This window comes from Papio anubis, chromosome 17 (genome assembly GCF_008728515.1).
Source record: "Papio anubis isolate 15944 chromosome 17, Panubis1.0, whole genome shotgun sequence".
Taxonomy (NCBI): Eukaryota; Metazoa; Chordata; class Mammalia; order Primates; family Cercopithecidae; genus Papio; species Papio anubis.
In genome coordinates, this window is record NC_044992.1 from 51,592,833 (window position 1) to 51,618,217 (window position 25,385).

At 59.2% G+C, this 25,385-nt stretch overlaps 1 protein-coding gene across 6 annotated transcripts; it reads left to right on the forward strand.

Annotated features, from left to right (window-relative positions):
* Window positions 1–1,590: 1,590 nt before the first annotated feature.
* On the forward strand, window positions 1,591–24,926 carry ADAM11 (ADAM metallopeptidase domain 11). 6 transcript variants are annotated; one of them, XM_003913179.5, is made up of 26 exons: window positions 1,591–1,812; window positions 2,277–2,452; window positions 12,415–12,491; window positions 12,679–12,745; window positions 14,613–14,698; window positions 14,785–14,860; window positions 15,295–15,361; window positions 15,427–15,494; window positions 15,888–15,962; window positions 16,048–16,119; window positions 16,289–16,455; window positions 17,319–17,403; window positions 17,516–17,606; window positions 17,724–17,775; window positions 18,236–18,335; window positions 18,418–18,489; window positions 18,608–18,700; window positions 19,175–19,255; window positions 19,792–19,842; window positions 19,946–20,009; window positions 20,236–20,335; window positions 20,552–20,671; window positions 20,764–20,932; window positions 21,021–21,135; window positions 21,221–21,311; window positions 22,341–22,389. In XM_003913179.5, exons 1-26 carry the CDS (start codon window positions 1,752–1,754, stop codon window positions 22,387–22,389), a joined length of 2,325 nt encoding a protein of 774 aa, XP_003913228.3. In that variant the 5' UTR covers window positions 1,591–1,751. The 6 variants fall into 6 exon arrangements, with proteins under 6 accessions (XP_003913228.3, XP_021784978.2, XP_021784977.2 ...); XM_021929286.2 differs by lacking the exon at window positions 1,591–1,812 and adding an exon at window positions 22,853–24,926 and having other exon boundaries at window positions 1,823–2,452; window positions 22,341–22,358; XM_021929288.2 differs by lacking the exon at window positions 1,591–1,812 and adding an exon at window positions 22,853–22,989 and having other exon boundaries at window positions 15,427–15,490; window positions 22,341–22,358.
* The last annotated feature ends 459 nt before the right edge of the window (window positions 24,927–25,385 follow it).

Sequence of the window (25,385 nt, forward strand, 5' to 3'; positions counted from 1 at the left end):
ACATGCCTCTCACTGACCAGCTGTGTGACTTTGGGAAGCTCACATAACCTCTCAGAGCCTCAGTTTCCCCCTCTGTAAAATGGGGAGCACAATCTCTCCCTCGGGACTCATCATGAGTTTCCAGGAATACCACATAGTAGGCCCTCATTCCCAGGAGCCTCCTCGCGCCTACATCTTGGAGGAGGTTCTCGAGATGTCTCCAAAGCGAAGGAAGAATTGGCTCAGCCTTGCTGAGCATCTGGGTCTGGCATGGCAGGTGGTTGGGGGTGGGGGGAGTCACTTCGTTCCCTGCATTGATGTCAGCGCCTCCTGGGAAATCGCCTTCTCACCTCTCCTGGGCCTAAAATAGAGCGGGGGATGGGGGCATCACAAGCTAGAGGCAGTTCCCTCATCCCCAGCAGAGGCCCTGGGTCCTTGGGGAAGCAGAGGACCCAGGAAGGGGTTCCCTGCCTCCAATCTTGTTCTTCAGTGACTTGTGGTCCCCTAGCATGGGTACAAAAAAGGTTAGAGTGGGGACTTACCAGCTTTCCCACCTGCCATGCCCCACCACACCCCACATCATCTCAGGTACCTGGCCTTCAGCACCCCTAGCAGAAGTCTGAGGTCCCAGCCCTGCTATTGGGACTCATCATTCCCCAGGAGCTGGGTGGAGGGCACAGCTGGGGATGTAGGTTGGGAGGTCCAGTATTTTTGCAAACAGGGCAGCCTAGTCTGACCAGAGAGGGAATGCTGGGGGTCTCCAGAGTTGTCTTCTGCTCCTAAGGATTGGGATTAGCAAGGGAGGGGGAGCCATGGGGCATGCTAGCAGCATGTAAGTGATCTGGCTAGTTTATATTTTATCTAGGGGGAAGGACAGGGCGCCTGTGAGAGACTCAGGAACCCAGACGGAGATGCCAGCCCTTCCTGATGGTTGGAGTGACAGCGATCCCTGAAGCCCTCCTAGAGGCCGGGACATCTTTGGCGGGGAGAAGGAGCCGATGGGAAGGGGTCTGGACCGCGGGCTTGGGAGGACTCCTCAGTGACACGACCGGTAGCGAAGGTGCAAGAAATCCCAGAGGCGCGGAGCCTGGCGTTCGCCAAGAGCCTCTGCCCACCCCAACCCCAGCTTCCACAGCCTAGGGTCAAGCGGGGCGCTCCGGGCTGGGGCTGGGGTTGGGGCTGGGGCAGCCTCTCCAGGGGGTACCACGACCGAAGGGCGAAAGCGGGCGCCACAGCCACGCCCCTGCCCCCGGCCCCAGACGGGCAGTCGCCGGGTCGACCGCGGGGGTCCCCAGTCCCCTGCCTCTCTACCCTACAAATCTACGAGTCCTCGGAGATGCTCAGGCAGAGGTGGCCGAGGAGGGGCCGCGGGATGAGGTCGCGGAGCGCCGCCGCCCCGCACCTGAGGAGAGGCCCCTGAGGTGCGGGGAGGGGCCCCGGGGCGGCGCCTCTTTTGTCCTCCCGCGGCGGCGGCCCGGGCCCTGTGGGGCTGGGGGGGCCGGGGGGCGGCGGGAGAGCGGAGGGCGGGCCCTGGGCTCACGTGCTCGCCGCTCCGCTCTTAACCCGGCCCCGCCGCCCCGCCGGGATGGCCGCGGCCGGAGCGCACTGAGCCCTGGCGCCGTCCCCGCCGCCCCCACCGCTCCGCGACCCCCGCCCGGCCCCGCGCCCCCGCCCCGGCTCCGCAGCCGGCGCCTCCCCACCCCCGTCCCTGCTCCCGCCCTCCCCGCGCCGCTCGCAGCCGCAGCCCCCGGACCGGGAGGAATGAGCGAGCCATGAGGCTGCTGCGGCGCTGGGCGTTCGCGGCTCTGCTGCTGCCGCTGCTCCCTCCGCCTGGTGAGTGACCCCCACCTGGTCCCGGTGCCCCCTCCCTGCCCCCGCCCCGAGATGTGCGGCGCTTGCTGCTGCAGCCACCTTTTCCTGCAGTGCTCTCAGGGTGACAGCCGGTCCGGAGCGCGGGAGGGTAGGGGAGCGGGAGAGGAGGAAAGGTGCGTCCACCCACCTGTCCCCAGCTGGCCAGGCCCACCGCGTCCCTGCCCCTGCCGCCGACCGGCCAGCTCTGCAGGTCTCTGCGGGTTTGGGCGGATGGGGGGGCAGTCGTGACGGTTGGGCGGGCGTAAAGCTCCTGGCCCCCTCCCCGCGGGCTCTTGCCTCTGCAGGGCAGCCAGATCCTCCCCACCCGGATCGCCCTAGGGCTCCAGGGGCCACACCAGAGTGGGGGATGCAGCTTGTCCACCCCTTTCCCAAGTCTCCTGCCCCAGGATGGGCAGCTGCCTGCAGCCATGGCCTTGTTTCCCCAGGTCTTGGGAACCAAGGTTCTGCTGGAGCTCTGCGATGGGGGCGCTTACCCCAGCTGGGGGGCCCAGGAGCCCCTGAGGTCACGGAACCCAGCCGTCTGGTCAGGGAGAGCTCGGGGGGAGAGGTCCGAAAGCAGCAACTGGACACCAGGGTCCGCCAGGAGCCACCAGGGGGCCCGGTGAGTGGGGCTGGGTGGTGAGGCCAGGGGCTAAAGCAGGCCTTAGAGCCCCTGAGAGCCCACGGGGTAGCCAGGGCTGGAGCCCTCCTCAGCAGCTGCCCCGCAGAGTCCCCTTCCGTACAGTGGGCTATCAGGTGGGTGCTGGAGCCCACTGGTGGGGATCCCAGGACTGCCCAACCCCAAGGCCCCCTCCCATTATTGCAGGCCCCCTGTCCTCAATGTTCAGGGAACCCTAATGCCTAGGTCTCAGGCCCGCTTTGGGTCAGCCTTCCAATGGCCCCCTGCTTCGCTCTCGCCAAAGCTAGTGGTTCTGCTCAAAACAGGGCTTGGATGGGGCAAGTGCGGGGGCAGGGAGAGGCAGCCCAGATTCCAGTCAGGGATTAGGGTTCCCAGGTTCTCATCACAGCCACCTCAGTGGGCTTTCTTGGAACAGCTTAGTGCTTGCTGCTGCCTCAGTTTCCACACAGTGCCCAGATAGGCTTGTTGTTCTCCTTCCTGTCCTGGCTGAAGGTGGGGCCTTGGAAAATAACTCGAGGCCCCAAGCCAGCTCTACCTGCCTGCCCACTGTCCCTTTCAGCTGCCAAGCCCCACCTGCCTCCCAGAGGAAGGTTAGGCATGAAGGAGATTAATTGCAATTAATAATTAATTAATATCATGTGAATAATAATCACCCAGATGGAATATTCATTCAGCACGCCCCAGTGCTCCAAGAGCTGGAGCTGAAAGTGAGCCAGGCCAACAGGGCAGCAGAGGGCGGGTTGGCCGGCAAAGGCCCGGCACAAACAGGAGGTGTAGGGGAGAGACCCAGAGGAGGGGTACAACTGAGGCCTGGAAAGTTTTGGCAGCTGGGAGCGGTGGGAGGTAAATTGGGCTGGGCAGAGGCAGGAAGGAGGGAAACGGAGGCTAACATTACGGACATCTGTCAGACTGGCATCTGGCCCTGCCTAATGTACTTGGTTAAAAGCCCTTAAGGGAGGGGAGCAGAGGGGGATGCGGGGTGGTACAGGGGTGGGGAATACTGATGAAATGGATGGAGCAGGAAGGGAGCATGCATAATAGATGGACCATCACTCAGGGCCGTGCAGAGGGGCAGGGGGAGGGGGCTAATGGTCCGAGGCCCGCGGGCACTGGGGGTGGGGTGGTGGGTGGAAGCTGCCTTCAGTGACTGCCCAGGCTCCCTGGGAGGTGCGTGGTCCCAGGGCCAGGGATGGGGTGTCCTGGCCACTGAGTCTGGCTGTCTTGCCTGGTGTCACTCGCTACCTGTGAACTGTGAACCCCATGGTTACACTGTGGAGGAACTGATGGTCCACCCGACTGCTGGGACTCTGGCTTGTGCTTTAAGGGATATGCAGATTGAGTCATGGAGGGATGCCACCGTGGGGTCAGGGGACAGAGATGAGGGAAAGCCTGGAGTCAGGTAGGGATGAAAAGTCAGGTATTCCAACTGGACAGGTCGCTCCTTCAGCCGGACCCTTTCTGAGCAGAGACAGAGGCGGCAAAGGGTAGGAGGTTCTGGGCTGTGGTGGTGTCTGCAGCTGCGTGGGAAGGTCAGGATGGGTGCAGTTGAACTGGTTAGGTTGGGGGTCTCTGTGTTCTTCTGCAGGTGAGTGGGTGCATGTGAGTTGTGTGTGTGATCCACCGATTCCAGATACTTCTGAGGGGTGTCTGAGAGCCTGTGGGGAGGAAATGGAGTTCCGTGGATCTGCCAGGCAGTGATTATCTCCAATTTTGGGGTCTTCTGGGACTGAGACTTCCTAGGGCCCTTGTGGCAACCTCCTCAAGGGACTTGTTTGGGGCCCTGTCTTATCTGTGCCTCAATTTCCCCTGAGGTCCCAAAGCTGTGGACTTCTATGGGCCACTCTGCCAAGCTTTGTATGCACTTTACATCACTTATTTCTCACAACTCTGTAAGGCTTGTAACTTTGTGTGTGTGTGTGTGTGTGTGATGGAGTTTCACTCTTGTTGTCCAGGCTGGAGTGCAATGGTGTGATCTCTGCTCACCCCAACCTCCACCTCCTGGGTTCAAGCGATTCTCCTGCCTCAGCGTCCCGAGTAGCTGGGATTACAGGCGTGCACCACCACGCCTGGCTAATTTTTTGTATTTTTAGTAGAGATGGGGTTTCTCCATGTTGGTCAGGCTGGTCTCAAACTCCTGACCTCAGGTGATCCGCCCACCTCAGCCTCCCAAAGTGCTGGGATTACAGGCATGAGCCACTGTGCCCGGCAGCTTATAACTCTGGTCAGCCCCATTTTGCAGATGAGCAAACTAAGGCTCAGAGGGATGAAGTAAATTGCCCGAAGTCAATCAGATCTTAAGCAGTGGAGTTGGGAGTTTTCTCCACACCAGGGCACTTCCCAGTTCTGCCTCCAGGGCTCTCTGGATTTGGGTCCAGGAGGCAGTCTCCCAACTCCACCCAGAGCAAGGAGACAAAAAGACACATCCAGAATACTTTCCCTAATGGGAAGGAGATATGGCAAACCCTCAATCTCCTGCCTGGCATTTCTCCCAGGGTTAGAGCGCTTTTGGCCTCAGAGCCACGGAGTCTGATGGTGGATCCAGTGCGAACTTGAGCCTGTGCGTGTCCTAGCCAGAAGTACCCTAGCTGAGCACTGCTTGGGTTTTGCCTTAACTTACTGCCCTGGTTTGGAACTTCAGGCCCAACTGGTGTTGAGCTGGCAGCAAGATCTCTGGTCATGTATCAAGTCCAGGGGCACATGCTGGCTGGCAGGGCCTGGAGCGCTGAGCCGCTGTGGCTTTGGGCTGGTCGCTTGACTTTTCGGAGCCCCAGTTTCCTGTTGCCTAAAATCAGGATGGTAACATATCTCAGTCCCACCTACTCTCAGGAGGTGGTGATGGGAAAGGGCTTCCTTACGTGCTGAGGATTCCTGGCTTGATGGGGGCGAGGGTGGGGGTGCGGCTGGGACAGAGGAAGAGTTACAGTGGTTGGGAAGGAATTAGAAGCTGGAGAAATTAGGCTAGGTGCATTGGCTCACAGTGGCCAAGGTCAGGGGATTGCTTGAGACCAGGAGTTTAAGATTAGCCTGGGCAACATCATGAGACCCCCGTCTCTACCAAAAAAAAAAATTACACAAGCATGGTGGTGCGCACCTGTAGTCCCAGCTACTCGGGAGGCTGAGGCTGCAGAATCGCTTGAGTCCAAGAGTTCAAGGCTGCAGTGAGCTATGGTTGCACCACTGCACTCCAACCTGGGCTACAGAGATCCTGTCTCACACAACACAACAACGACAACAGAAAGAACAAGGTAAAGAAATTGTAATTATTGACTAGGCCTTTTTGCAGCAGGCACTCCTTTACGAGTAATTATTTAATCTTCAACACAGCTCCCAGAGGTGGGGCTGTTACTCCCATCTCGCAGATGGAGAAACAGGCACAGAGAGGCAACGTAACTGCCCCAAGTGACACGGCACTTGAGCACGGAGTCAAGACTGATCCCCAAAGCAGGGCTCTCACTCAGCGCACTGCCACTTCTTGCTCTGGGCTGACGGGAAGAGAGACACAGACGCACCCTTGCCCTCTCTCTGCCACTGCACGCAACCCCCTCACTTCTGTCCAGCCTGGAAGCAGGCTAGGCCTGAGGCCCAGAGAAGTGGGGGAGCTTCTGGGAGTGCAGAAACCTGTGGTCCCAGGGAGCCTGCAGCTGAGGCGTGGTACAGGTCAGACAAAACTACCATGTACAGTTGGGCTGGTTGTTCACTGGACTAGGGTGACTGGGCAAGGGGTAAGTGAGCTGAATGCAATCCGTGGGCTTATGGGGCCACACGCATTCTGACTTGCAGGGGGACCCCATTTTCTTTTTTTTTTTCCAGACAGAGTCTCGCTCTGTCACCCAGGCTGGAGTGCAGCAGCATGATCTGGGCTCACTGCAACCTCTGCCTCCCAGCAAGGGAGCGATTCTTGTGCCTCAGCCTCCTGAGTAGCTGGGATTACAGGCATACACCACTGCTTCCAGCTAATTTTTGTATTTTTAATAGAGACGGGGTTTCACCATGTTGGCCAAACGGGTCTCGAACTCCTGACCTCAAGTGATCCACCAGCCTCAGCCTCCCAAAGTGCTGGAATTACAGGCGTGAGCCACCTCACCTGGCCTTGGGACCCCTTTTTCTGATTCGCACCAGGCTGCTGTGTGGGTTATGCCTGCCCCCGGGGAGACCCAGACTCCTTGGGAACAAGGAGAGAGCAGGACATGGGGAGGTGATTAGGGTCAGGGGTGAGGAGGTCGCAGACCTGGTACATAGAAGCTCATCTGAGCCAGCTAGGGGAGGAGCGCCTCAGTCTCTGGGCTAAGCTCTTGTGAGAGCTGCCCAGGCCAGCATTTACTGAAAACGCCACCCTAGAAGCCCTCCACCGTGGGTGTGTGCTGCAACAGTGTTTGTGTTTTCTTCCTGCAGAAAGGTGGAAGGCAGTTGAATAAGGCTCGTCCCCAGCTCTTGAAGATGGGCCAGCAGGGTGCCACAGGGGGACCAGGGTCTGTGCCTGGGGCCCTGATACCCCACTAGAACCAAGGCCACGTTATAGTGTGTGTGGCCAAGGTTGCGGCTCTCTCCTAGGTTGGGGCAGGCAGCTAGAAGCCAGGGCTAGGATATGTGCTGGGCCCAGCTTGTTCCCAGGAGGGAGGTGGGGGCATAAACTGAGCCCTGCCATGCCAGAGAGTTGAGCAGGCTCAGTTTTGGTGTTAGAGGCTGCACACTGTGGCTTTGAGGTGGCACAGCCTTAGTGCAGGTCCTGCTCCCCTGCTTCTGACTGTGTGACCTGAGCCAGCCACTTAGCCCCCTAAACCACAACTTCCTCATTCATAAAATGGGAATATGCTCATAGTTCCCATCTCTCAGGCTGCTATGAGGACTTTAGATGACGAATGTCAGGAGTCCAGCCCGAGATCTGGCAAAATAGCCGATGGTCAACATCTCTGAGTGTCCAGGTAGGGTGCTGGGCCCTGGTGCTGGCATGAGGGCTGGGTATGAGAAACAGGAGCCAGGATATTTAGGGGTTACCTGTCAGGCTCAGGCGGGGTCCAGGGGAGAAACTACATGAGCAGGACTCTGGCCTGTGGGCTTGGCCTCACCCAAGCACCCTCCTGGCTGCCTAGAAGGACTCAGCTGTCCAGAGTCTGTCCCCAGAGGGACTGATGACCCTGTAAGGAGGTGGCTCTGTTCTCAAAAATGTAGGTCAAATCCCATCATTGGAAATTCGTCTGGATGTTCTCATTGTCTGGGAATCCCGCTGCCCTCTTGATAAATGGAGCACCCAACGCATTGCCAGGGGCGGGTAGGGGGAGCTGGCAGGTGGGTGGGGGGGGTTTCTCCCAGCTGGGACATACTCCCAGGCGGAGCTCCTGCCTCTCCGGCTCCTCCCCAGTTTGCAGCCACCCGGCCCACAAGGTGGTGGTATCTCCTTGTGGGAGGAGATTCCAGAAAGACATCCTCAGGTGAGACACCTGACAGGTAAATCACACCATCCACCCAGATCAGGAGCATAAGGCCACTGTTCTGGCATGTCCCTGTCACAGTAGGTGATCCAAAGAGGTCGTTTATCCAGTTCCTCAAAGCCCTGTTCAGCTGGAACATTTACACTTCCTTCTTCTTATTGACCCTTATGATAACACATTCAAAAGGGCTTTTATTTAATCCTCACAACAATCCTGGTTTTTCTTTTCTTTTTTTTTTTTGTAGAGACAGAGTTTTTTGCTGTGTCGCCCAGGCTGGAGTGCAGTGGCACGATCTTGGCCCGCTGCAACCTCTGCCTCCCAGGTTCAAGCAAATCCCCTGCCTCAGCCTCCCGAGTAACTGGGATTACAGGAACGCACTGCAACGCCCGGCTAATTTCTTTTGTATTTGAGTAGAGACAGGGTTTCACCACGTTACCCAGGCTGGTCTCGAAACTCCTGAGCTCAGGCAATCCGCCCACCTTGGCCTCCCAAAGTGATAGGATTACAGGCGCAAGCCACCGCTCCTGGCCCAACAATTCTGTTTCACCGAGGGGAAAACTGAGGCCGGGGGCATGAAGCAGCTTATCTCAGGCCTTTCGATGCCTTTCCATTCAATGTGAGTGTTGAGCCTGTGGGCAGGGAAAAAAGCAGGCATAGCCCTTGCTCCAGGGGACTAAAGGTCGCCCACCTGAAAAGCCAAATCAGTGATCAAGTGTATGTCTACTGTGTGCTTAAAGGCCCAGAGGCAGAGGGCGCTAAAGCCCTGCATGGGTTGGCAGGTGCAGGCCGTGCAGGTGAGAGTGGGGAGGAGAGGGAAGTCAGGGCAGGAGTTCGGAGTCAGCACATGAGGGGCTGTGCCTGGAGGTGGTGGGGAGCAATGGTCTCCCTTCTCGAATTTCCTGGAGCATTTGGGAATCCTAAAGCTCCTTAGCCGCCTTCCTAAGACTATGTGTCTGTAGGTCTGGGGCAGAGCCCAGGCACCTGTATTTGTGCTTCTGGGTATTCGGTAGAATCTTTGCCTTTTTCTCTCTGCACCCCGCATCTGGTACAGAGAGGACGAGGCACCGTCCCTGTGAAGCAGATGTCTAGGAGACTGGGTGGGCCAGCCAGAGAGGAGACTCAGGTGGAAGGGGTGGTCACCCCTGCCAGGCGGTCACAGCTGTTGTGACAACCGAACTCCAGCCCCAGGGTGGAGATCCAGCCCCACACCTCCCCAGCCACCCAGCCATGACCCTGGGTCAGTCACCTCCAGGTGTCTCCCTGAGCCTCATCCTGGCATTTGTAAAATGAGGACCAGACAGCCTGGGCAGGCTGAGATCAAATGAGCTGGAGCATGTGAGAGCCTGGGCAGCCGGGGGAGCAAGAGACAAGTGCAGGGCACAGGGTCAGCTGAGGGCTGGTGTGACCTCAAGACCAAAAGGCCCCTCCCCCCAGGGATGGAGGGACAATGGGATGAGGTCAGAGGCAGGGCAGGGGTACAAAGCAGGGCCAGGCAGGGAACTCTGTTTGGCTTTGATAGAGCATTGGCTCAGGCCAGACACGGAGGCTCAAGTCTGTAATCCCAGCATTTTGGGAGGCTGAGGCGGGAGGATGGCTTGAGCCCAGGAGTTCAAGATCAGCCTGGGCAACATAGTGAGATCCCATCACGAGGTCAGGAGATCGAGACCATCCTGGCTAACACGGTGAAACCCCGTCTCTACTAAAAAATACAAAAAACTAGCCGGGCGAGGTGGCGGGCGCCTGTAGTCCCAGCTACTCGGGAGGCTGAGGCCGGAGAATGGCGTGAACCCGGGAGGCGGAGCTTGCAGTGAGCTGAGATCCGGCCACTGCAGTCCAGCCTGGGTGACAGAGCGAGACTCCGTCTCAAAAAAAAAAAAAAAAAAAAAAAACTTAATTAATTTTTAAAAAAGAACATTCGCCAGGCAGGGTGGCTCACACCTGCAATCCCAATACTTTGGGATGCCAACGGTGGATCACAAGGTCAGGAGTTAAAGACCAGCCTGGACAAGATGGTGAAACCCTGTCTTTACTAAAAATACAAAAAAATTAGCCAGGCATGGTGGTGGGTGCCTATAATCCCAGCTACTCAGGAGGCTAAGGCAGAGAACTGCTTGAACCCAGAAGGCAGAGGTTGCATTGAGCTGAGATTGCACCACTATACTACAGCCTGGGCGACAGAGTGAGACTCCATCTCAAAAAAAAAAAAAAAAAAAAGAACATTATTGGCCTACAGCTGGGCTTGGGGCGGTGCTATTGAGATAGATTTGTCTGACCCATCTCTTCCCTCAGACTAGGGACAGAGTTGTGTCCCCACATGGGGCCAGGCCAGGCAAACATGCCTTGGTATGTGGTCTCTCTCTCTCTCCCACTGCCTTTTGGGGACTCTCCCAGCCCCTTCCTGGGCCACCTCCAGCCATGCCCAGCCCCCAGCCCCAGCTGCCCCGGCACTGCCCCAGGGGCTTATCTGGTCTAAGCCCTGTGTCCCACTGGGGCAGGGGACAGCCCACCCCTGAAGTTCAGCTGCACCAGGTGGGGAAGGGGTGTGAGAGCTCAGCAGGCAGCAGGAGGTGGTAGACAAGGAGGGTCCTAAAGTATCTGGCCTTGCTCACCTGTCAGCTGGGGCTTTCCCCAGAATTGGGGCTGGCTTGGCCTCTACAGAGAGGAAGCAGGCTCGATGGGATGGCTCACAGACCTCCTGAGTAAGGGAGATTCTGTTGGTGCCAGGGCAGACTCTGCCGGAATCTCCAGGCCCAGGACGGCCCCACTACACAGCCAACCTCCTGGCCTCGCATCTGGGCTCATCTGACCATTTTCAGTGGGAAAATCTGAGGCTCAGAGAGGTTGCTGGGTCATCCCTGAGGCTGCACGGTGAGAGAGCGGCATCGGGGCAAGGGATCTGGCAGGCTGCTCCTCTAGGCAGCTGTGGAGGGGGCTGGCATAGGGGCTTGTTGGTGGAGGGCAGATAGAACAAGCAGGAACAGTCCCGGGGGCAGGGGAAGGCCAGGATGGTTCAGGCCATGGGCCGGGAAGAGGATGTGGCGACTCCTTGTCCTTGACTTTCTATTTCGGGCTGATCGATGCTCTAGGGGCTCAGGATGGAACTGGGAGCCTTGGTCAGCCTGGAATAGGATGAGTCGGTGTCCTTGGGGCGCAGAGGTCTGCTCACCCAGGCCCTGGCCGTTGGCCCCCACCTTGCTCCTCTCTCAGGACCTCTCATGGACACTGGGCCCACTTCCCTTTTACCCCACCTTTGAGGTGAGACAGCCCTAGAAGCAGACTCCCTAGCTCCACCACTTTTTAGCTGTGTGACCTTGGGCAAGTTAGTCAGCCCCACTGTGCCTGTCCCTTATCTTTCAGATGGGAATGGCAGTAATCTATCCCATAGGGTTGCTGTGAATATCAAACGAGGCGATACTCGTAGTGTTTAGACCAGGGCCTGGCACACAAGAAGTGCTCGGTAAAGATTAGCAGTGATGAGGTGGTTGAGGAGGAAGAACGACAAGGCACAGGCTATGGATTTCATGACCGTGACCTTGGGGCTGTCTTCCTTCCTGCAACCTGCCGTCCCCACCACCAAAGCCAGGCGGCGAACAAAAGCCTCCCATCTGCAGGGCAGAGTGGGTGACCCTCATGTGGGGGTCTGGAGTCAGTCTTCTGGAATGAACAAGGGGTAGGGAGAAGGCCCCACTCCTGAGTCCTCTCAGCCCTTCCTGGGCCCTGGGGTTGCCGTGATCCGGGTGTTCTCGAGCGCCCAGGCCTGGGGGGCCGCCATCTTGCTCAGGCCTGGTGCATTGCCATGGCAACCTGGAGCCTCCAGCCTCACTGCACTTTGAAAAATTTATCAGGAAAACTTCCGTGTTTAAAAATTAACCATGGGATTGAAATATTAAAGATGAGCTGCTTTGGGCAAGGCAGAGGGCAATGGATTTGGGGGTAGAGGAGCCAAGTCCTTCCTCCCAACAGGATGGCACCCGCCTGTCGCCCAGTTTCCGGAGGTGCAACCATCCATTCCCACCCACTCGCCCCTGTCCGAGGCCTCCTATGTAGATAGAGGCTGGCGCCAGGGTAGGGGAACAGGCAGCAAGGGTCCTGTCTCCCACTTCCTGTTTGTCCTTTCCCCGTGATACTCCTGGGGCCCTCCTGTTACTCTGCCTGATGGTGGGGTGCCCCTCACCGGCCAGGAGGGCATAATGAGGCAGAGGGCTGGTGGGGCTGGCCCTCTCCATCCCGACCGCACCTGCAGCCCAGCCCCCCGATGCACAAGTGCCCAGGCCCAGAGGGCAGAAAGGGGGCTGTGCTCAGGGCTGAGCACTCCTGCCTCTGCCCACTAGTGAAGGAGCAGGGTCGTGGAGGAAGAGGAGCTTGGGCAAAGCATCTCGTCCCCAAATCAATGGTCCCCTCAGCTGCTAGGGCTGGCCACCCCCTCCCAGGGCTACTGTCTGTCTCGGGGTCCCCCCGACTCCCACCTTCAGGCCTCCCTGAGTTGACTCCCCCTCTGCCCTCCCCCCACACCAGCCTGTCCATCTGGCCCAGGTGAGTTTCGTCATCCCAGCCTTCAACTCAAACTTCACCCTGGACCTGGAGCTGAACCAGTGAGTGTGGCCTTGAGCCCAGGAGGAAGGGTGGTGGTGGGGTGGGGGAGGCAAGGCGAGGGCCTGGCTGCTGGGGGGCTGGGGGTTGGGCCAGGGCAGGGGGTACCTGGATCCTGAGCTGGGGCGGGGCCCAAGCCAGACCTCACCTCGCCCGTGACCCCCCTTCCTGCTGCCCCCTCTGTCTCAGCCACCTCCTCTCCTCGCAATACGTGGAGCGCCACTTCAGCCGGGAGGGAACAACCCAGCACAGCACCGTGAGTGCCTCTGCAGGGACCGGGGCCAGGGGTGGAAGGGAGGTGCTGTTTCTTTGGCTCTGTGGTCACAGGTATAGGGACAGGTGGCTGCTGGAGATGGGGTCCTGGGCCTGGCCCCTCGGCACCTTCCCTCTCTCCCGACCCGAGAGGCTCTGAACGTGGACAGTGGGCAGCTTGAGTGCATGGGGCCCCGAGCTCCCCTCACTTGGCCCCAGAGCTCTGACTCCCAGCCAGCCCACCTGCCTTGCGTGGGGCCTACAGGGACCCTCATTGTTCCGAGCCGGCTGCCAGGAATCCCCCTCTCCAGACTCTCCTGAGAGGGGCAGCTGAGGAAAGGCCCTTCTTACTCAGTACCAAGGCCCCGGAAAATCCCAGCTGCCTGGGACACCAGGGTCCCAGCCCTGCAGGCTCTAGAGCCTGAAAATGAATGAGTGTCTATAAATAGCCTGTCTCACCCCCCCCCCACCCCCCCACCGCCTGTTCAGTAACTGGAGCACAAGTAATTCTGCAGGAGGCAGAGCTGGAGGGGGAGGGTGCCGCTAGTCCCCCCAGCCCCAACCCACAAGTCTGGCCTGGAGGACACATGCTGCCCATCACTCCTCAGCCAACCACAGGCCCAGGGTTGTCCTGGGAGGCAGTGCATGAGGTTGTGTGTGATGTTAGGGGCGAGTACATGATTAAATGAGATAATATATGGTTAGTACACAGAGCAGTGCTGGGCACATGGTAGGTGCTAAATAAATGCTGCCTGTTATTCTCAAAGGAGTCTGATCCCTTCCCCAGTCCCAGCAAATGGCTAGGAACCCTTGCTGTAAGCCGGGCTCCTATAATCCCATCACTGGGAGGCTGAGGTGGGCAGATCACCTAAGGTCAGGAGTTCAAGACCAGCCTGGCCAACATGGTGAAACACCATCTCTACTAAAAATACAAAATTAACCAGGTGTGGTGGTGCATGCCTGTAATACCAGCCACTCAGGAGGCTGAGGCAGGAGAATTGTTTGAACCTGGGAGGCAGAGGTTGCAGTGAGCTGAGATCATGCCATTGCTCTCCAGCCTGGGGAACAAGAGCGAAACTCCATCTCAAAAAACAAACAAACAAATAAATAAATAGAAAAATTAGGCTGGGCACAATGGCTCACGCCTGTAATCCCAGCACATTAGGAGGCCGAGGCGGGTGGATCACGAGGTCAGGAGTTTGAGACCAGGCTGGCTAAGATGGTGAAACCCCATCTCTACTAAAAATACAAAAATTAGCTGGGCATGGTGGCACGGGCCTGTAATCCCAGCTACTTGGGAGGCTGAGGCAGAAGAATCGCTTGAACCCAGGAGGTGGAAGTTGCAGTGAGCTGAGATTGTGCCATTGCACTCCAGCCAGGACAAAAAGAGCAAAACTCTGTCTTTTAAAAAAAAAAAAAAAGAAAGAAAGAAAAATTAGCTATATTTGGTGGCACTTGCCTGTAATCCCAGCTACTTGGGAGGCTGAGGCATGAGAATGGCTTGAATCCGGGAGGCAGAGGGTGCAGTGAACCAAGATTGCACCACTGCACTCCAGCTTGGGCAACAGAGCGAGACCCTGTCTCAAAAAAACAAAAAAACAACAACAAAAAAAACAAACCTTTGCTACAGTCCAGCTTCCTCATTTTATAGATGAAGTGAAGGAGGCCCAGAGAGGGCTAGGAACTTGCCCAGGGTGGCACAACAGATTAGGAGCACCACTCATCTAGAAACAGGCCCCAGAGCCCCAGGTGTACTCGGGGATTGTGGCCACCTACACACAGGGCAGCTTCAGTGGCCCCCAAAAAGCCTTGAGGCTGTCAGCTGCCCCCAGCCTCATGCCAGCGTTCTGCTCACTGTTCTGCTCCTCCAGGGGGCTGGAGACCACTGCTACTACCAGGGGAAGCTCCGGGGGAACCTGCACTCCTTCGCTGCCCTCTCCACCTGCCAGGGGCTGCAGTGAGTACCGGGAGGGGCCAGGCAGCTGGGAGAAGCTTCCGGCCCAGGCCTGGGGACGGTGGGGAGCTGCGCCTCTCTCTCCACAGTGGGGTCTTCTCTGATGGGAACTTGACTTACATTGTGGAGCCCCAAGACATGGCTGGACCTTGGGGAGCCCCTCAGGTAAGCCCCGCACAGCCCCTTGCCGTCCTCTCTGGTGGCTCTGCCAAGCTTGTCCCAACAGCTGTTGCTGCCACCTCTTCCTCCTCCTGCTCCTCCCTCAGTAACCCCAGCTTCACTGCCCTCTTCAGTGACCCCAGCTCTGGTTCCCTCCCTCCTGTGCCCCAGCTCCCCCTGTGCCCCCAGCTCCAATGTCCCTTCTGTCCCCTAAGTGACCTCCCATTGGGCTCCAATGTCCTTTGCCCCTGTCTCTCAGAGTGCCCCCAGGTCTTGACCCCGGAATCTGAGTATCTGGGAGATCAGATCCGACATGGGAGCTCTGGCCAGTTCTGGGTCACCCCAGGATGGGATGGGGGTGAGGACTGGATCTGGCCCCCCCAAGTGGGCCTGGAGCAGACCCAGTTGGCACCCCAAGAACTAATTTCCCCTCATTGCAGGGACCCCTTCCCCACCTCATTTACCGGACCCCTCTCCTCCCAGATCCCCTCGGATGCAGGGAACTAGGTAAGGGAGGGAAGGGGGGTGGGGAGGGGCCGGCTGTGCCCCCCTCACCTGCCCCCTCCCCACAGGCTGCCTGTTTGCTGTGCCTGCCCAGTCGGCTCCTCCAAACCGGCCGAGGCTGAGAAGGAAAAGGCAGGTACGGGGGCCCGCACAGACCTCGGGCTGCAGAGACCTCAGGCTGCACAGACCTCAGGCTGCAGAGAGACCTCGGGCCATGGCCCAGAGCAGGAGGGCACCCCCATCCATGGCTGGGGTGAAGGAGGTCTCAGATGGATGTGGCTGGGGACCAGGGACTGTGTCTGGGAGAAGCCCCCACCCCTTCCCTAATGCTGGCATCTACAGGGGTCACATCCTGGGCAAACCGAGGCTGCCTGCCCTCATTCCAAAGCTGAGGAAGGACGGCACCCTCTGCCAGTGGGGAGCTGGCACTGTCCCTGGCTGGAGTTCAGACCCCCCCATCCCCATGGCTTGGCCATGAGATCAGTCAGACATGGAAGGGACTGATTCCAAGTGCCCACCCACCCCCCAGGTCCGCCGGGGCCACCCTACCGTGCACAGTGAGACCAAGTACGTGGAGCTAATTGTGATCAACGACCACCAGCTGGTGAGTGTCAGGGCAGGGATGGGGGGTGACACTGGGAGGAGGCCCCAGAGGAGCCTCGCCCTCCTCGCACTCTTCTCTCTCCCAGTTCGAGCAGATGCGACAGTCGGTGGTCCTCACCAGCAACTTTGCCAAGTCCGTGGTGAACCTGGCTGACGTGGTAAGCAGCTCTCCCTCCCTCCTTCCCTCTTCCTTATGGCCCCCACCCCATCACACACATCAGGGGGCACCGTCAGCCCCTGGCTCCCACTTCCTGGAGAGACAGGTCCTCCTCCAGCCCTGGCCCCAACACCCACTCCCACCCTCCAGCCCCCTCATCTTCTACCCAGATATACAAGGAGCAGCTCAACACTCGCATCGTCCTGGTTGCCATGGAAACATGGGCAGATGGGGACAAGATCCAGGTGCAGGATGACCTCCTGGAGACCCTGGCCCGGCTCATGGTCTACCGACGGGAGGGTCTGCCTGAGCCTAGCGATGCCACCCACCTCTTCTCGTGAGTCCCCCACCCCACACCTCCTGCCAGCCTCTGCTAGTTGCTACAGTGCTTAGGGTTACTTAACACCTGCCCTGTGCCAGGTGCTCCTCTCAGTGTCTGGGGACTGGGCTCACCTTGCACCTGCCACCTCCCCCCAGCCACGTGCAACAGGCTGGGCATCATCCCCCGAATCTGAGGTTGATGCCCTTGTCTTAGCCCTGGTGGTCCTCTTCTGTCTCTCACCTTCTCTTAGTTCTGTCTTTCCCCTTTTAAACTGTCCCAGCATCCCTTCCTCAGGGACCCAGTGCCCTGGTAGCAGAAAAAATCTAATAAAAGGGCCTTGCAACTAGACATGGTCTACTAGGAGCCTCTCCTTTGCCTTATGGGCAAAAGAACCCAAGAAGGGGCCGGGCGCGATGGCTCATGCCTGTAATCCCAGCACTTTCGGAGGCCAAGGCAGGTGGATCATTTCAGGTTAGGAGTTTAAGACCAGCCTGGCCAACATGGTGAAACCCCACCTCAAAATACAAAAATTAGCCAGGCGTGGTGGTGTGCACCTGTAGTCCCAGCTACTCGGGAGGCTGAGGCAGGAGGTGGAGATTGCAGTGAGCCAAGATGGTGCCACTGCACTCCAACCTGGACCACAAGAGTGAAACTGTGTCTCAAATGAAAAAAAAGAAAGAAAGAAAGAAAAAGAAAAGAAAACAAGAACCCAAGCAGGCGGGGAAGGGTCTTGCCTGGGGTCACCAAGGCTGAGGTAAAGGGCCGGGCTCATCTCCCGAGGAAGGACTCTAGTGTGCGAGGCTCCCTAAGGCACCACCACCACCCGGGGAGCCACAGGGGAGGCCAGCAGGCCATCCTGACAGTGCACTGCCTTCCAGGGGCAGGACTTTCCAGAGCACCAGCAGCGGGGCAGCCTACGTGGGGGGCATCTGCTCCCTGTCCCGGGGCGGGGGTGTGAACGAGGTGAGCAGTGAGGGGACATGGCTGGGGTGGCGGCTGAGGGAAAGGGGCTTCAGGGACACGACGTGCCTATTGGAAGATGTAGACATCTGTGCCCCATCTTCCCCACCCCCAGTACGGCAACATGGGGGCAATGGCCGTGACCCTTGCCCAGACGCTGGGGCAGAACCTGGGCATGATGTGGAACAAACACCGGAGCTCGGCAGGTATCCGCCCCCCAGAAGCCCCCGTGTGGCCCACGCCCAGCAGCTCTGGAACGCGGAGGGTGTCAGTGGGAGGGGTGGTCCTTGGCCTCCCTCATATCCGCCTGGCTCACCCCTCAGGGGACTGCAAGTGTCCGGACATCTGGCTGGGCTGTATCATGGAGGACACTGGGTGAGTTCTTGGACAAACCGGGGGAAGGTCTTGGGCGAGGGGAGTCTTAGAGCGAGCATCGTTTGGCAGTCTGGACCAGGGGGCTCAAGAGGCCCACCTCACAGAACCACTCAGGATCCCAAGCAGCCCAGTTTTCCGCAAACACTGCCCCGGGAGACCCAGATTTCCCTGCTGGGACACCAAAACCAGCCAGGCTGCAGTGCGCATCGTGGCCACTGGGCGCCGCCCAAGCCTCGCATGGAGACACCTTCCCTCCAGCGCGGCTGCGAGTCCCCAGGTTCAGCGGAGGGGACGGGAGCGACAGGGACAGGCGGGTGGATTCTGGTACAATCCCGGGGAAGATCCTCCGCCTCCTCGCGATGGTGACCAAGTCCCCCAGTGTACCCCCTCCCCAGCCTTGAGACGGGTGAGGGTGGGTTGGAAGGGAGCAGCCAGCGGCACCTCCCCTCGACCTATCCAGGTTCTACCTGCCCCGCAAGTTCTCGCGCTGCAGCATCGACGAGTACAACCAGTTTCTGCAAGAGGGTGGTGGCAGCTGCCTCTTCAACAAGCCCCTCAAGGTACCAGCCCCGCGGCGGGGAGCATGGGAGCGGGGCCTGGGCGGGGTCCGGGTCAGACTCCCGACCTGTCCTCCCGGTCCAGCTCCTGGACCCCCCAGAGTGCGGGAACGGCTTTGTGGAGGCAGGGGAGGAGTGCGACTGCGGCTCGGTGCAGGTGAGCGGTGGTGCGGGCGCCAGGTGGGGGACCCGGATGCGGGGGTGGGCACGAGGGAGCGTCCGAGTGGGAGGATTAGGGCTCGCCCGCCTCCCTCCCCTTCTCCCGCGTCCCTCAGGAGTGCAGCCGCGCAGGTGGCAACTGCTGCAAGAAATGCACCCTCACTCACGACGCCATGTGCAGCGACGGGCTCTGCTGTCGGCGCTGCAAGGTAAGGAGGACCGGCCGGGAGGCGGGGCCAGGACACAGGAGGAGCGATTGGAGGCCTTCAGATAAGGGGCGGGAGCTAGGGAGGGAAGCGGAGCCTTCGTGGGCGGAGGCCTCTGGGGCGGGGCTTGATGCGAAGACAGCGCCAATGGGGAGCAAGGGGCGGGGCTGAAGGATGTTGAAGGCGGGGCTACGAGGAGCGGGAAGGGAAGGCTGCCCGGAAGCAAGGAGGGGAGGGAACGTGGGCGGGCTTGGGGGCGGTGCTGAGTGCGCTGGGAGCGAGGTGGGGAGCGTCCAAGAGTTGGTGGGAGCAGGGAAATAAGAACAAGACTCCCAAGAGTTGGTGGGAGCAGGGAAATAAGGGGCGCTGGGGAGCTGGAGGGCCCGGGGACGTGGGGGCCCGGGGAGCTGGCGTCCTGGGGAGGGCAGGGCCGAGGCATCCATCCTGCCTGACCCGGGGAGCGCGTCTCTTCTCTAGTACGAGCCACGGGGTGTGTCCTGCCGAGAGGCCGTGAACGAGTGCGACATCGCGGAGACCTGCACCGGGGACTCGAGCCAGGTCCGCCCGGCCCCGCCGTCCTGTGGAGCCCTGGGCGAGGCAACCCCTACCCTTGTCGATTTGGTTTTCCCGGGCGAGTGCTCAGCACTCCCCTCCTCTCCACAGCTGGCTTCAACCCCCAGTGATCAGACTCAGTTTTCTTATCTGAGAAAGGGGTTCTTCATGCTCCTGGCTTTGTTCCTTCAATCGTTAAACCAGAATGTATCGTCTGGCTGGTATTCCCAGCGCCTGGCCCGGTGCCTGGTGTAGGTTAGGGATCAGAGTAGATGATAATATTAGTTAACATCTATTACAACCTAATTACTTGCCAGGCATTTATCTCCCAGCCCTACGAGGGAGGGAGGCTGGAGCGGCTCTGGGGCTTGCAAATCCGGGTGGTCTGGGTCCAGAAACAGATCGCTTGTCCTAGGCGTGGAAGAGCCCTGTGGCATGAGCCCCCACATGAGGGGCACTTGGCACCCCAGCGTTCCTCCGTGGGCCAGCCCTCAGCTCCAGTCCTGGGGCTGCTCCGCTCAACCCCACCCCTCTCTCCACAGTGCCCCCCTAACCTGCACAAGTTAGACGGTTACTACTGTGACCATGAGCAGGTATGATGGCTGCCCCCTCAGCCTGGGCTTCAGGGCAGTCTCTTGTCTCCACTGTGACCACTCAGCATCTCCATCCCTTGTCTCCTAATTCTTGGACCCTCAGGGCCGCTGCTACGGAGGTCGCTGCAAAACCCGGGACCGGCAGTGCCAGGCTCTTTGGGGCCATGGTAAGTCTGGCTGGGGCTAGGAGCGGGGACTCCAGAGGATCCAGAGCTGAGGGGCTGGGGAGAGTGGGTTCCAACTGAACAGGCCCCCAAGGGTATAGCTCCCCAGGGTCTCAGGGATCCAGGCAGGCAGCCTGGGGATCAGGCCAGAGTGTGGGAGATGCAGGCCTGAGGTCTTGGGGTGGGTCCTGGGGTGTGTGAGGTGACACCTGGCATCCTCTCCCCACAGCGGCTGCTGATCGCTTCTGCTATGAGAAGCTGAATGTGGAGGGGACGGAGCGTGGGAGCTGTGGGCGCAAAGGATCGGGCTGGGTCCAGTGCAGTAAGCAGTGAGTACTGAGGCTCCCAGAGGGCCTTTCAGCTCCAGGGTGGGTGTGAGACTTTTCAGAGATGGGGCAACAGGTTCTCCCAGGAGGAGCCTGTCAGTCCCAGTGGGTGGAAACGTGGCAAATCAGGTGGCAGGGTGCAGGGTGAGGGCAGATTAGAGTTCAGTAGTTGAGTCTGAGGTCAAACTTGGGGCTCACTGTCTCTATGTGCCCCAACAGGGATGTGCTGTGTGGCTTCCTCCTCTGCGTCAACGTCTCTGGAGCTCCTCGGCTAGGGGACCTGGTAGGAGACATCAGTAGTGTCACCTTCTACCACCAGGGCAAGGAGCTGGACTGCAGGTGCTGCCAGGACCAAGACTAGGGAGGGAAGGTTGCAGCCGTGCTGGGGGTTAGGAGACAGAGGGCTGAGGCTGGCTGTGTCGCTTCCCCAGGGGAGGCCACGTGCAGCTGGCAGACGGCTCTGACCTGAGCTACGTGGAGGATGGCACAGCCTGCGGGCCCAACATGCTGTGCCTGGACCATCGCTGCCTGCCAGCCTCTGCCTTCAACTTCAGCACCTGCCCTGGCAGTGGGGAGCGCCGGATTTGCTCCCACCACGGGGTGACTGCCTGGAGCCTGGGATGCCGGGAAAGGCTTTCAAGAGGGGACAGGCCCCTGCTCACCTCTCCTGGCCCTGCCCTGCCTCTAGGTCTGCAGCAATGAAGGGAAGTGCATCTGTCAGCCAGACTGGACAGGCAAAGACTGCAGTATCCACAACCCCCTGCCCACGTCCCCACCCACGGGGGAGACAGAGAGATATAAAGGTGAGGCTGGAGCTGGCCGAGGGGGGTCTGTCTGTCCCACTCTCTATGCCTGTCCTTGCCAACTAAGCCCTGCCCTTCTCCCCAGGTCCCAGCGGCACCAACATCATCATTGGCTCCATCGCCGGGGCTGTCCTGGTTGCAGCCATCGTCCTGGGTGGCACGGGCTGGGGATTTAAGTAAGAGACACACACACCCTGTGCCCCCTGGCATCCTTGATGGGAGGGTCAGAACCCCTGACTGGTGGAGCTGAGGGGCCCTCCCTGAAAACTCAACTAAACCAGAGCTCACACGTCATAGGCCCAAGTCGCCTGCAGGGCTTAACATTTCCAAACTAGGAGATTTTAGGCTGGATGAGGTAGCTCACACCTATAATCCCAGCACTTTGGGAGGCCAAGGCAGATGGATCACCTGAGGTCAGAAATTCCAGACCAGTCTGGCCAACATGGTGAAACCCTGTCTCTATTAAAAATACAAAAATTAGCCAGCCATGGTGGCACACACCTGTAATCCCAGCTACTTGGGAGGCTGAGGCAGAGAATTGTTTGAACCAGGGAGGTGGAGGTTACAGTGAGCCGAGATCGCGCCATTGCACTCCTGAGCGACAGAGCAAGACAAAAAAAAAAAAAAAAAAAGAAAGAAAGAAAAGAAGGAAGGAAGGAGAGAAGAAAAGAAAGGAAAGAAAGAAAGGAAAAGAAAAGAAAAGAAATCAGGAGATTTTACACTAGCAGTTCGGATTTCCAGCTCTGAAAACATGAGGAGGTTGAGCCCCAGCGTGCCTCTAAGCATCCCCGAATAGCCAAAGAATGGAGCTGGGCAGGGGCTGCCCGAGCCAGGCATGTGTCCTCTGGTCCCCAGTCCCCACCCAGCCTATCATGCTTTGTGCGTGTCTAAGTCTGGGGTCCTTGTGCTGGTCTAACCCCCTTAATGTTCAGAGGAGGAACCCACGGCCCAAGGTCACATGATTGAGTTAGTGGCGGAGTCAGAACTGGAACCTGGGATGCATTTTTGTAATTTTTTGTAATTTTTGTAATTACCTGGGGTGCCCTAGGTCATTCTCCCAGGCCCTTACATTAGTGTCCAGGCCCTGGGGACCCTGGCCCCGCTCTGGGGCAAGGGGTCACATGGCAGCCAAAGGCCCCTCCCTGAGAGAAGCAGAAGGTCAGATGTCTCCTTTTCCTCTCCCCTTCCGCCATCCTCCCCTGCAGAAACATCCGCCGAGGAAGGTACGACCCGGCCCAGCAGGGGGCAGTGTGAGGCCGGCCACGCCATCCCTCCCGCTGTCCTTGTCTCCTCCATCTCATTCGTCACCCCGCGTTCTGTGGATGGGGAACGGGGGCTGATTCCCCCACCCCTGCTGCCAGGCTGTCCCAGCAGGGGTGGGAGAGCCTCGCTCAGGGAAGAAGGTCCCTGCTGCCCTCGCCCGCTCAGGCCACGTCCTTCTCGACTGCCCTGCTGTGGCCAGGCCCTCCCCCGCCACCAAGTGGAACTGGAGCTGTGCCCCTGGCGGTCCCCATCCCTGGGAGGGCCCTCCCTGTGCGTCCCATCTGTTTTGTCTTCCATGTCACCACTGTCTGACCTCCCGCAGATCCCTTCCCCGGCCAGCCTGTGACTTGCTGCCTGCCTCCAGGGCCCAGCACTGAGTTCCGGGGACCCTGCTGGGGGGCTCTCCCCGTGGCCCCTGCTCACGTCCTCCCCTGATGCCCCCTCTCCATTCCAGGTCTGGAGGGGCCTAAGTGCCACCCCCCTCCCTCCAAGCCTGGCACCCACCGTCTCGGCCCTGAACCACGAGGCTGCCCCCATCCAGCCACGGAGGGAGGCACCATGCAAATGTCTTCCAGGTCCAAACCCTTCAACTCCTGGCTCCGCAGGGGTTTGGGTGGGGGCTGTGGCCCTGCTCTTGGCACCACCAGGGTGGACCAGGCCTGGAGTGCACTTCCTCCACAGTCCCCCGCCCACCTCCTGCGACTCAGCCTTGCACACCCACTCCCCCGTGTGAATGTAGCTTCCATCTCATGGATTGCCACAGCTCAACTCGGGGGGCCTGGAGGGATGGCCCCTCCTTGCAACCAGGCAGCTGAGACCAGGGTCTTACCTCTCTGGGACCTAGGGGGACGGGGCTGACATCTACGTTTTTAAAAACTGAATCTTAATCGATGAATGTAAACTCGGGGGTGCTAGGGCCAGGGCAGATGTGGGCATGTTTTGACATTTACAGGAGGGCCCAGAGAAACTGAGGTGTGGCCATCCCCCAGACCCTCCCCCAGGATGACCACGCCCGGAGTCCTGTCACTGAGCACAGGCAGGGGCTGGGCATCCCAGCTTGCCCCCGCTTAGCCCCGCTGAGCTTGGAGGAAGTATGAGTGCTGATTCAAACCAAAGCTGCCTGTGCTGTGCCCAAGGCCTAGGTTATGGGCACAGCAACCACATGTCCCAGATCGTCTTCAATTCTAAAACAACCGTCCTGCTGTCCCTGTCAGGACGCATGGATTTGGGGGGGGGCGGGGTCTGGAAAATATAGTTCCTGAAATAAAATGGCACCTTCCCCCTTTCAAGAAGGGTAATTCTGGGGCCAACTCAGGGTTTAGGTGCCCCCTGGTGTGGCCTAGATGTCCCCGCCTGGGCCATCTTTCTGGGGAGGACTCTTCCAGGTAGGGAAGGCCAGAGGTGGCCCAGTGCCTGGAGGGTTAGGGGCTCTGCCTGGGATGTACAAGAGGAAGTAGGAAAGGGAAGTCTCATGGACGATCCTAGGCTGCTAGAAGTCCTTAAGGCCCCATCAAGTCCATTCCACTCCCTACCCCCATTCCAGGGCCGAGTAGTAAGTTTACAGATGTTTCCCCCCATTACTTGCCCCAACCCATCCCTGCTGCAGCAAGCCTGAGAGCCAGGTGGAGCCAGGCACAGCTCCTCAGTCTTCTCACACAATCCTGCCGGTGGCCTTCCCTCATGACCCTTGCTTGGGAGGGCAGAGCTCTGGCTCCTTGACCCTAAAAGGTAGCTGGCAGGGGCAAGATGGGGGCCAGCTACCTGACGGATGAAAGCCACAAGTGAATACAGTTCTTGTCACCAGGGGTGCCCTGCCCTCACTCGGCAGGGAGTTCTGACACCCCGGGGCCCATGAACTGCCTGTTTGAGCCCCTCTGTTTCTGGGGCACCTTCGAGGAGGCGCTGTGGAGGAAATCGCTCCCTGTTTATTCACACCCCCCTCAGGGGCAAACAGGCCTGGGACCCGCTGACATCATTTTGGGTGGCTGGATGCACCTGACAGCAGTGGAGTCCTCACAGTGAGCTCCAGCTGGCACTGCCCACTTAAGGGCTGAGTGGAGGGACCCCCCCCCCAGCCAGCTCTGCCCCACCAGCCCTACAAGTTGAGGCGGGGCGGGGAAAGGGCTGGGTGTCACACTATTGCTGCGCTGCTGTAAGGCATCTGTCCTCTGGTGGTGCACCCGTGCACACAGGTACAGTGCATCTGGGCACAGCTTTTGGATCCACATCTCTGCACAAGTGTGAATACCTCTGCACACATGGGCATGTCTGTGTGTGCTCATGTATATGGGGTAGGGAACATGAGACTTCCTGTGACCAGTCCACCCTGGCTCCCAGCTGTCTGCATCCTCCTGCCCCGCCCTGGCGAGTGCCTACCCTGGCAGAACCCAGGGAGGAGTGGAGGCTGCCTCTGCCTGGGCCTCCACACAGCATCCTGTACATATGCCACCTGGGCTGGGGGTGGGGAGGCAAGGCCAGGAGCATCGATTAAAGATCACATCCTGGGGCTTCCAGGGAGCTCACACCAACCTTGTGTCTCTCTCTTGTCTGTCAATGGCCATGCTGTGACTTGTCCCCTCCCTGTCCCCTCTGGCTCTGGAGGGAGCATGACAACTGGGGTGCTGGAGGCAGGAAGGGAGCGCTCAGGACCAGCTCCAGGACCCAGAGGAAGGGGTGTTCCTCTCCATTCATGGTGAGGAAACAGGGTGGAGGCCTGGCCCTCCCACTTTGCTACTTTGGCTCTTCCAACAAAGACAGCTGTGCCCCTCCTCTGGCTCCAGCAAAGCAGGAGCCTCGGCGAGTAGAAAAGCATTTTCCCAAAAGTCAGGAGACCCAACTTCCCTTTTATGGCTGAAGCCAAAGAAACCTCTCCTCTTCTCCCAAAAGATTCCGAAACGCTGGACAAAACCATCAGCCTGTCTGGACCCAGGGCATCGTGTTCCTGGGCAGCAGAGAATCTGCTCTTTCCCCACCCCTGTGCCCTCTGG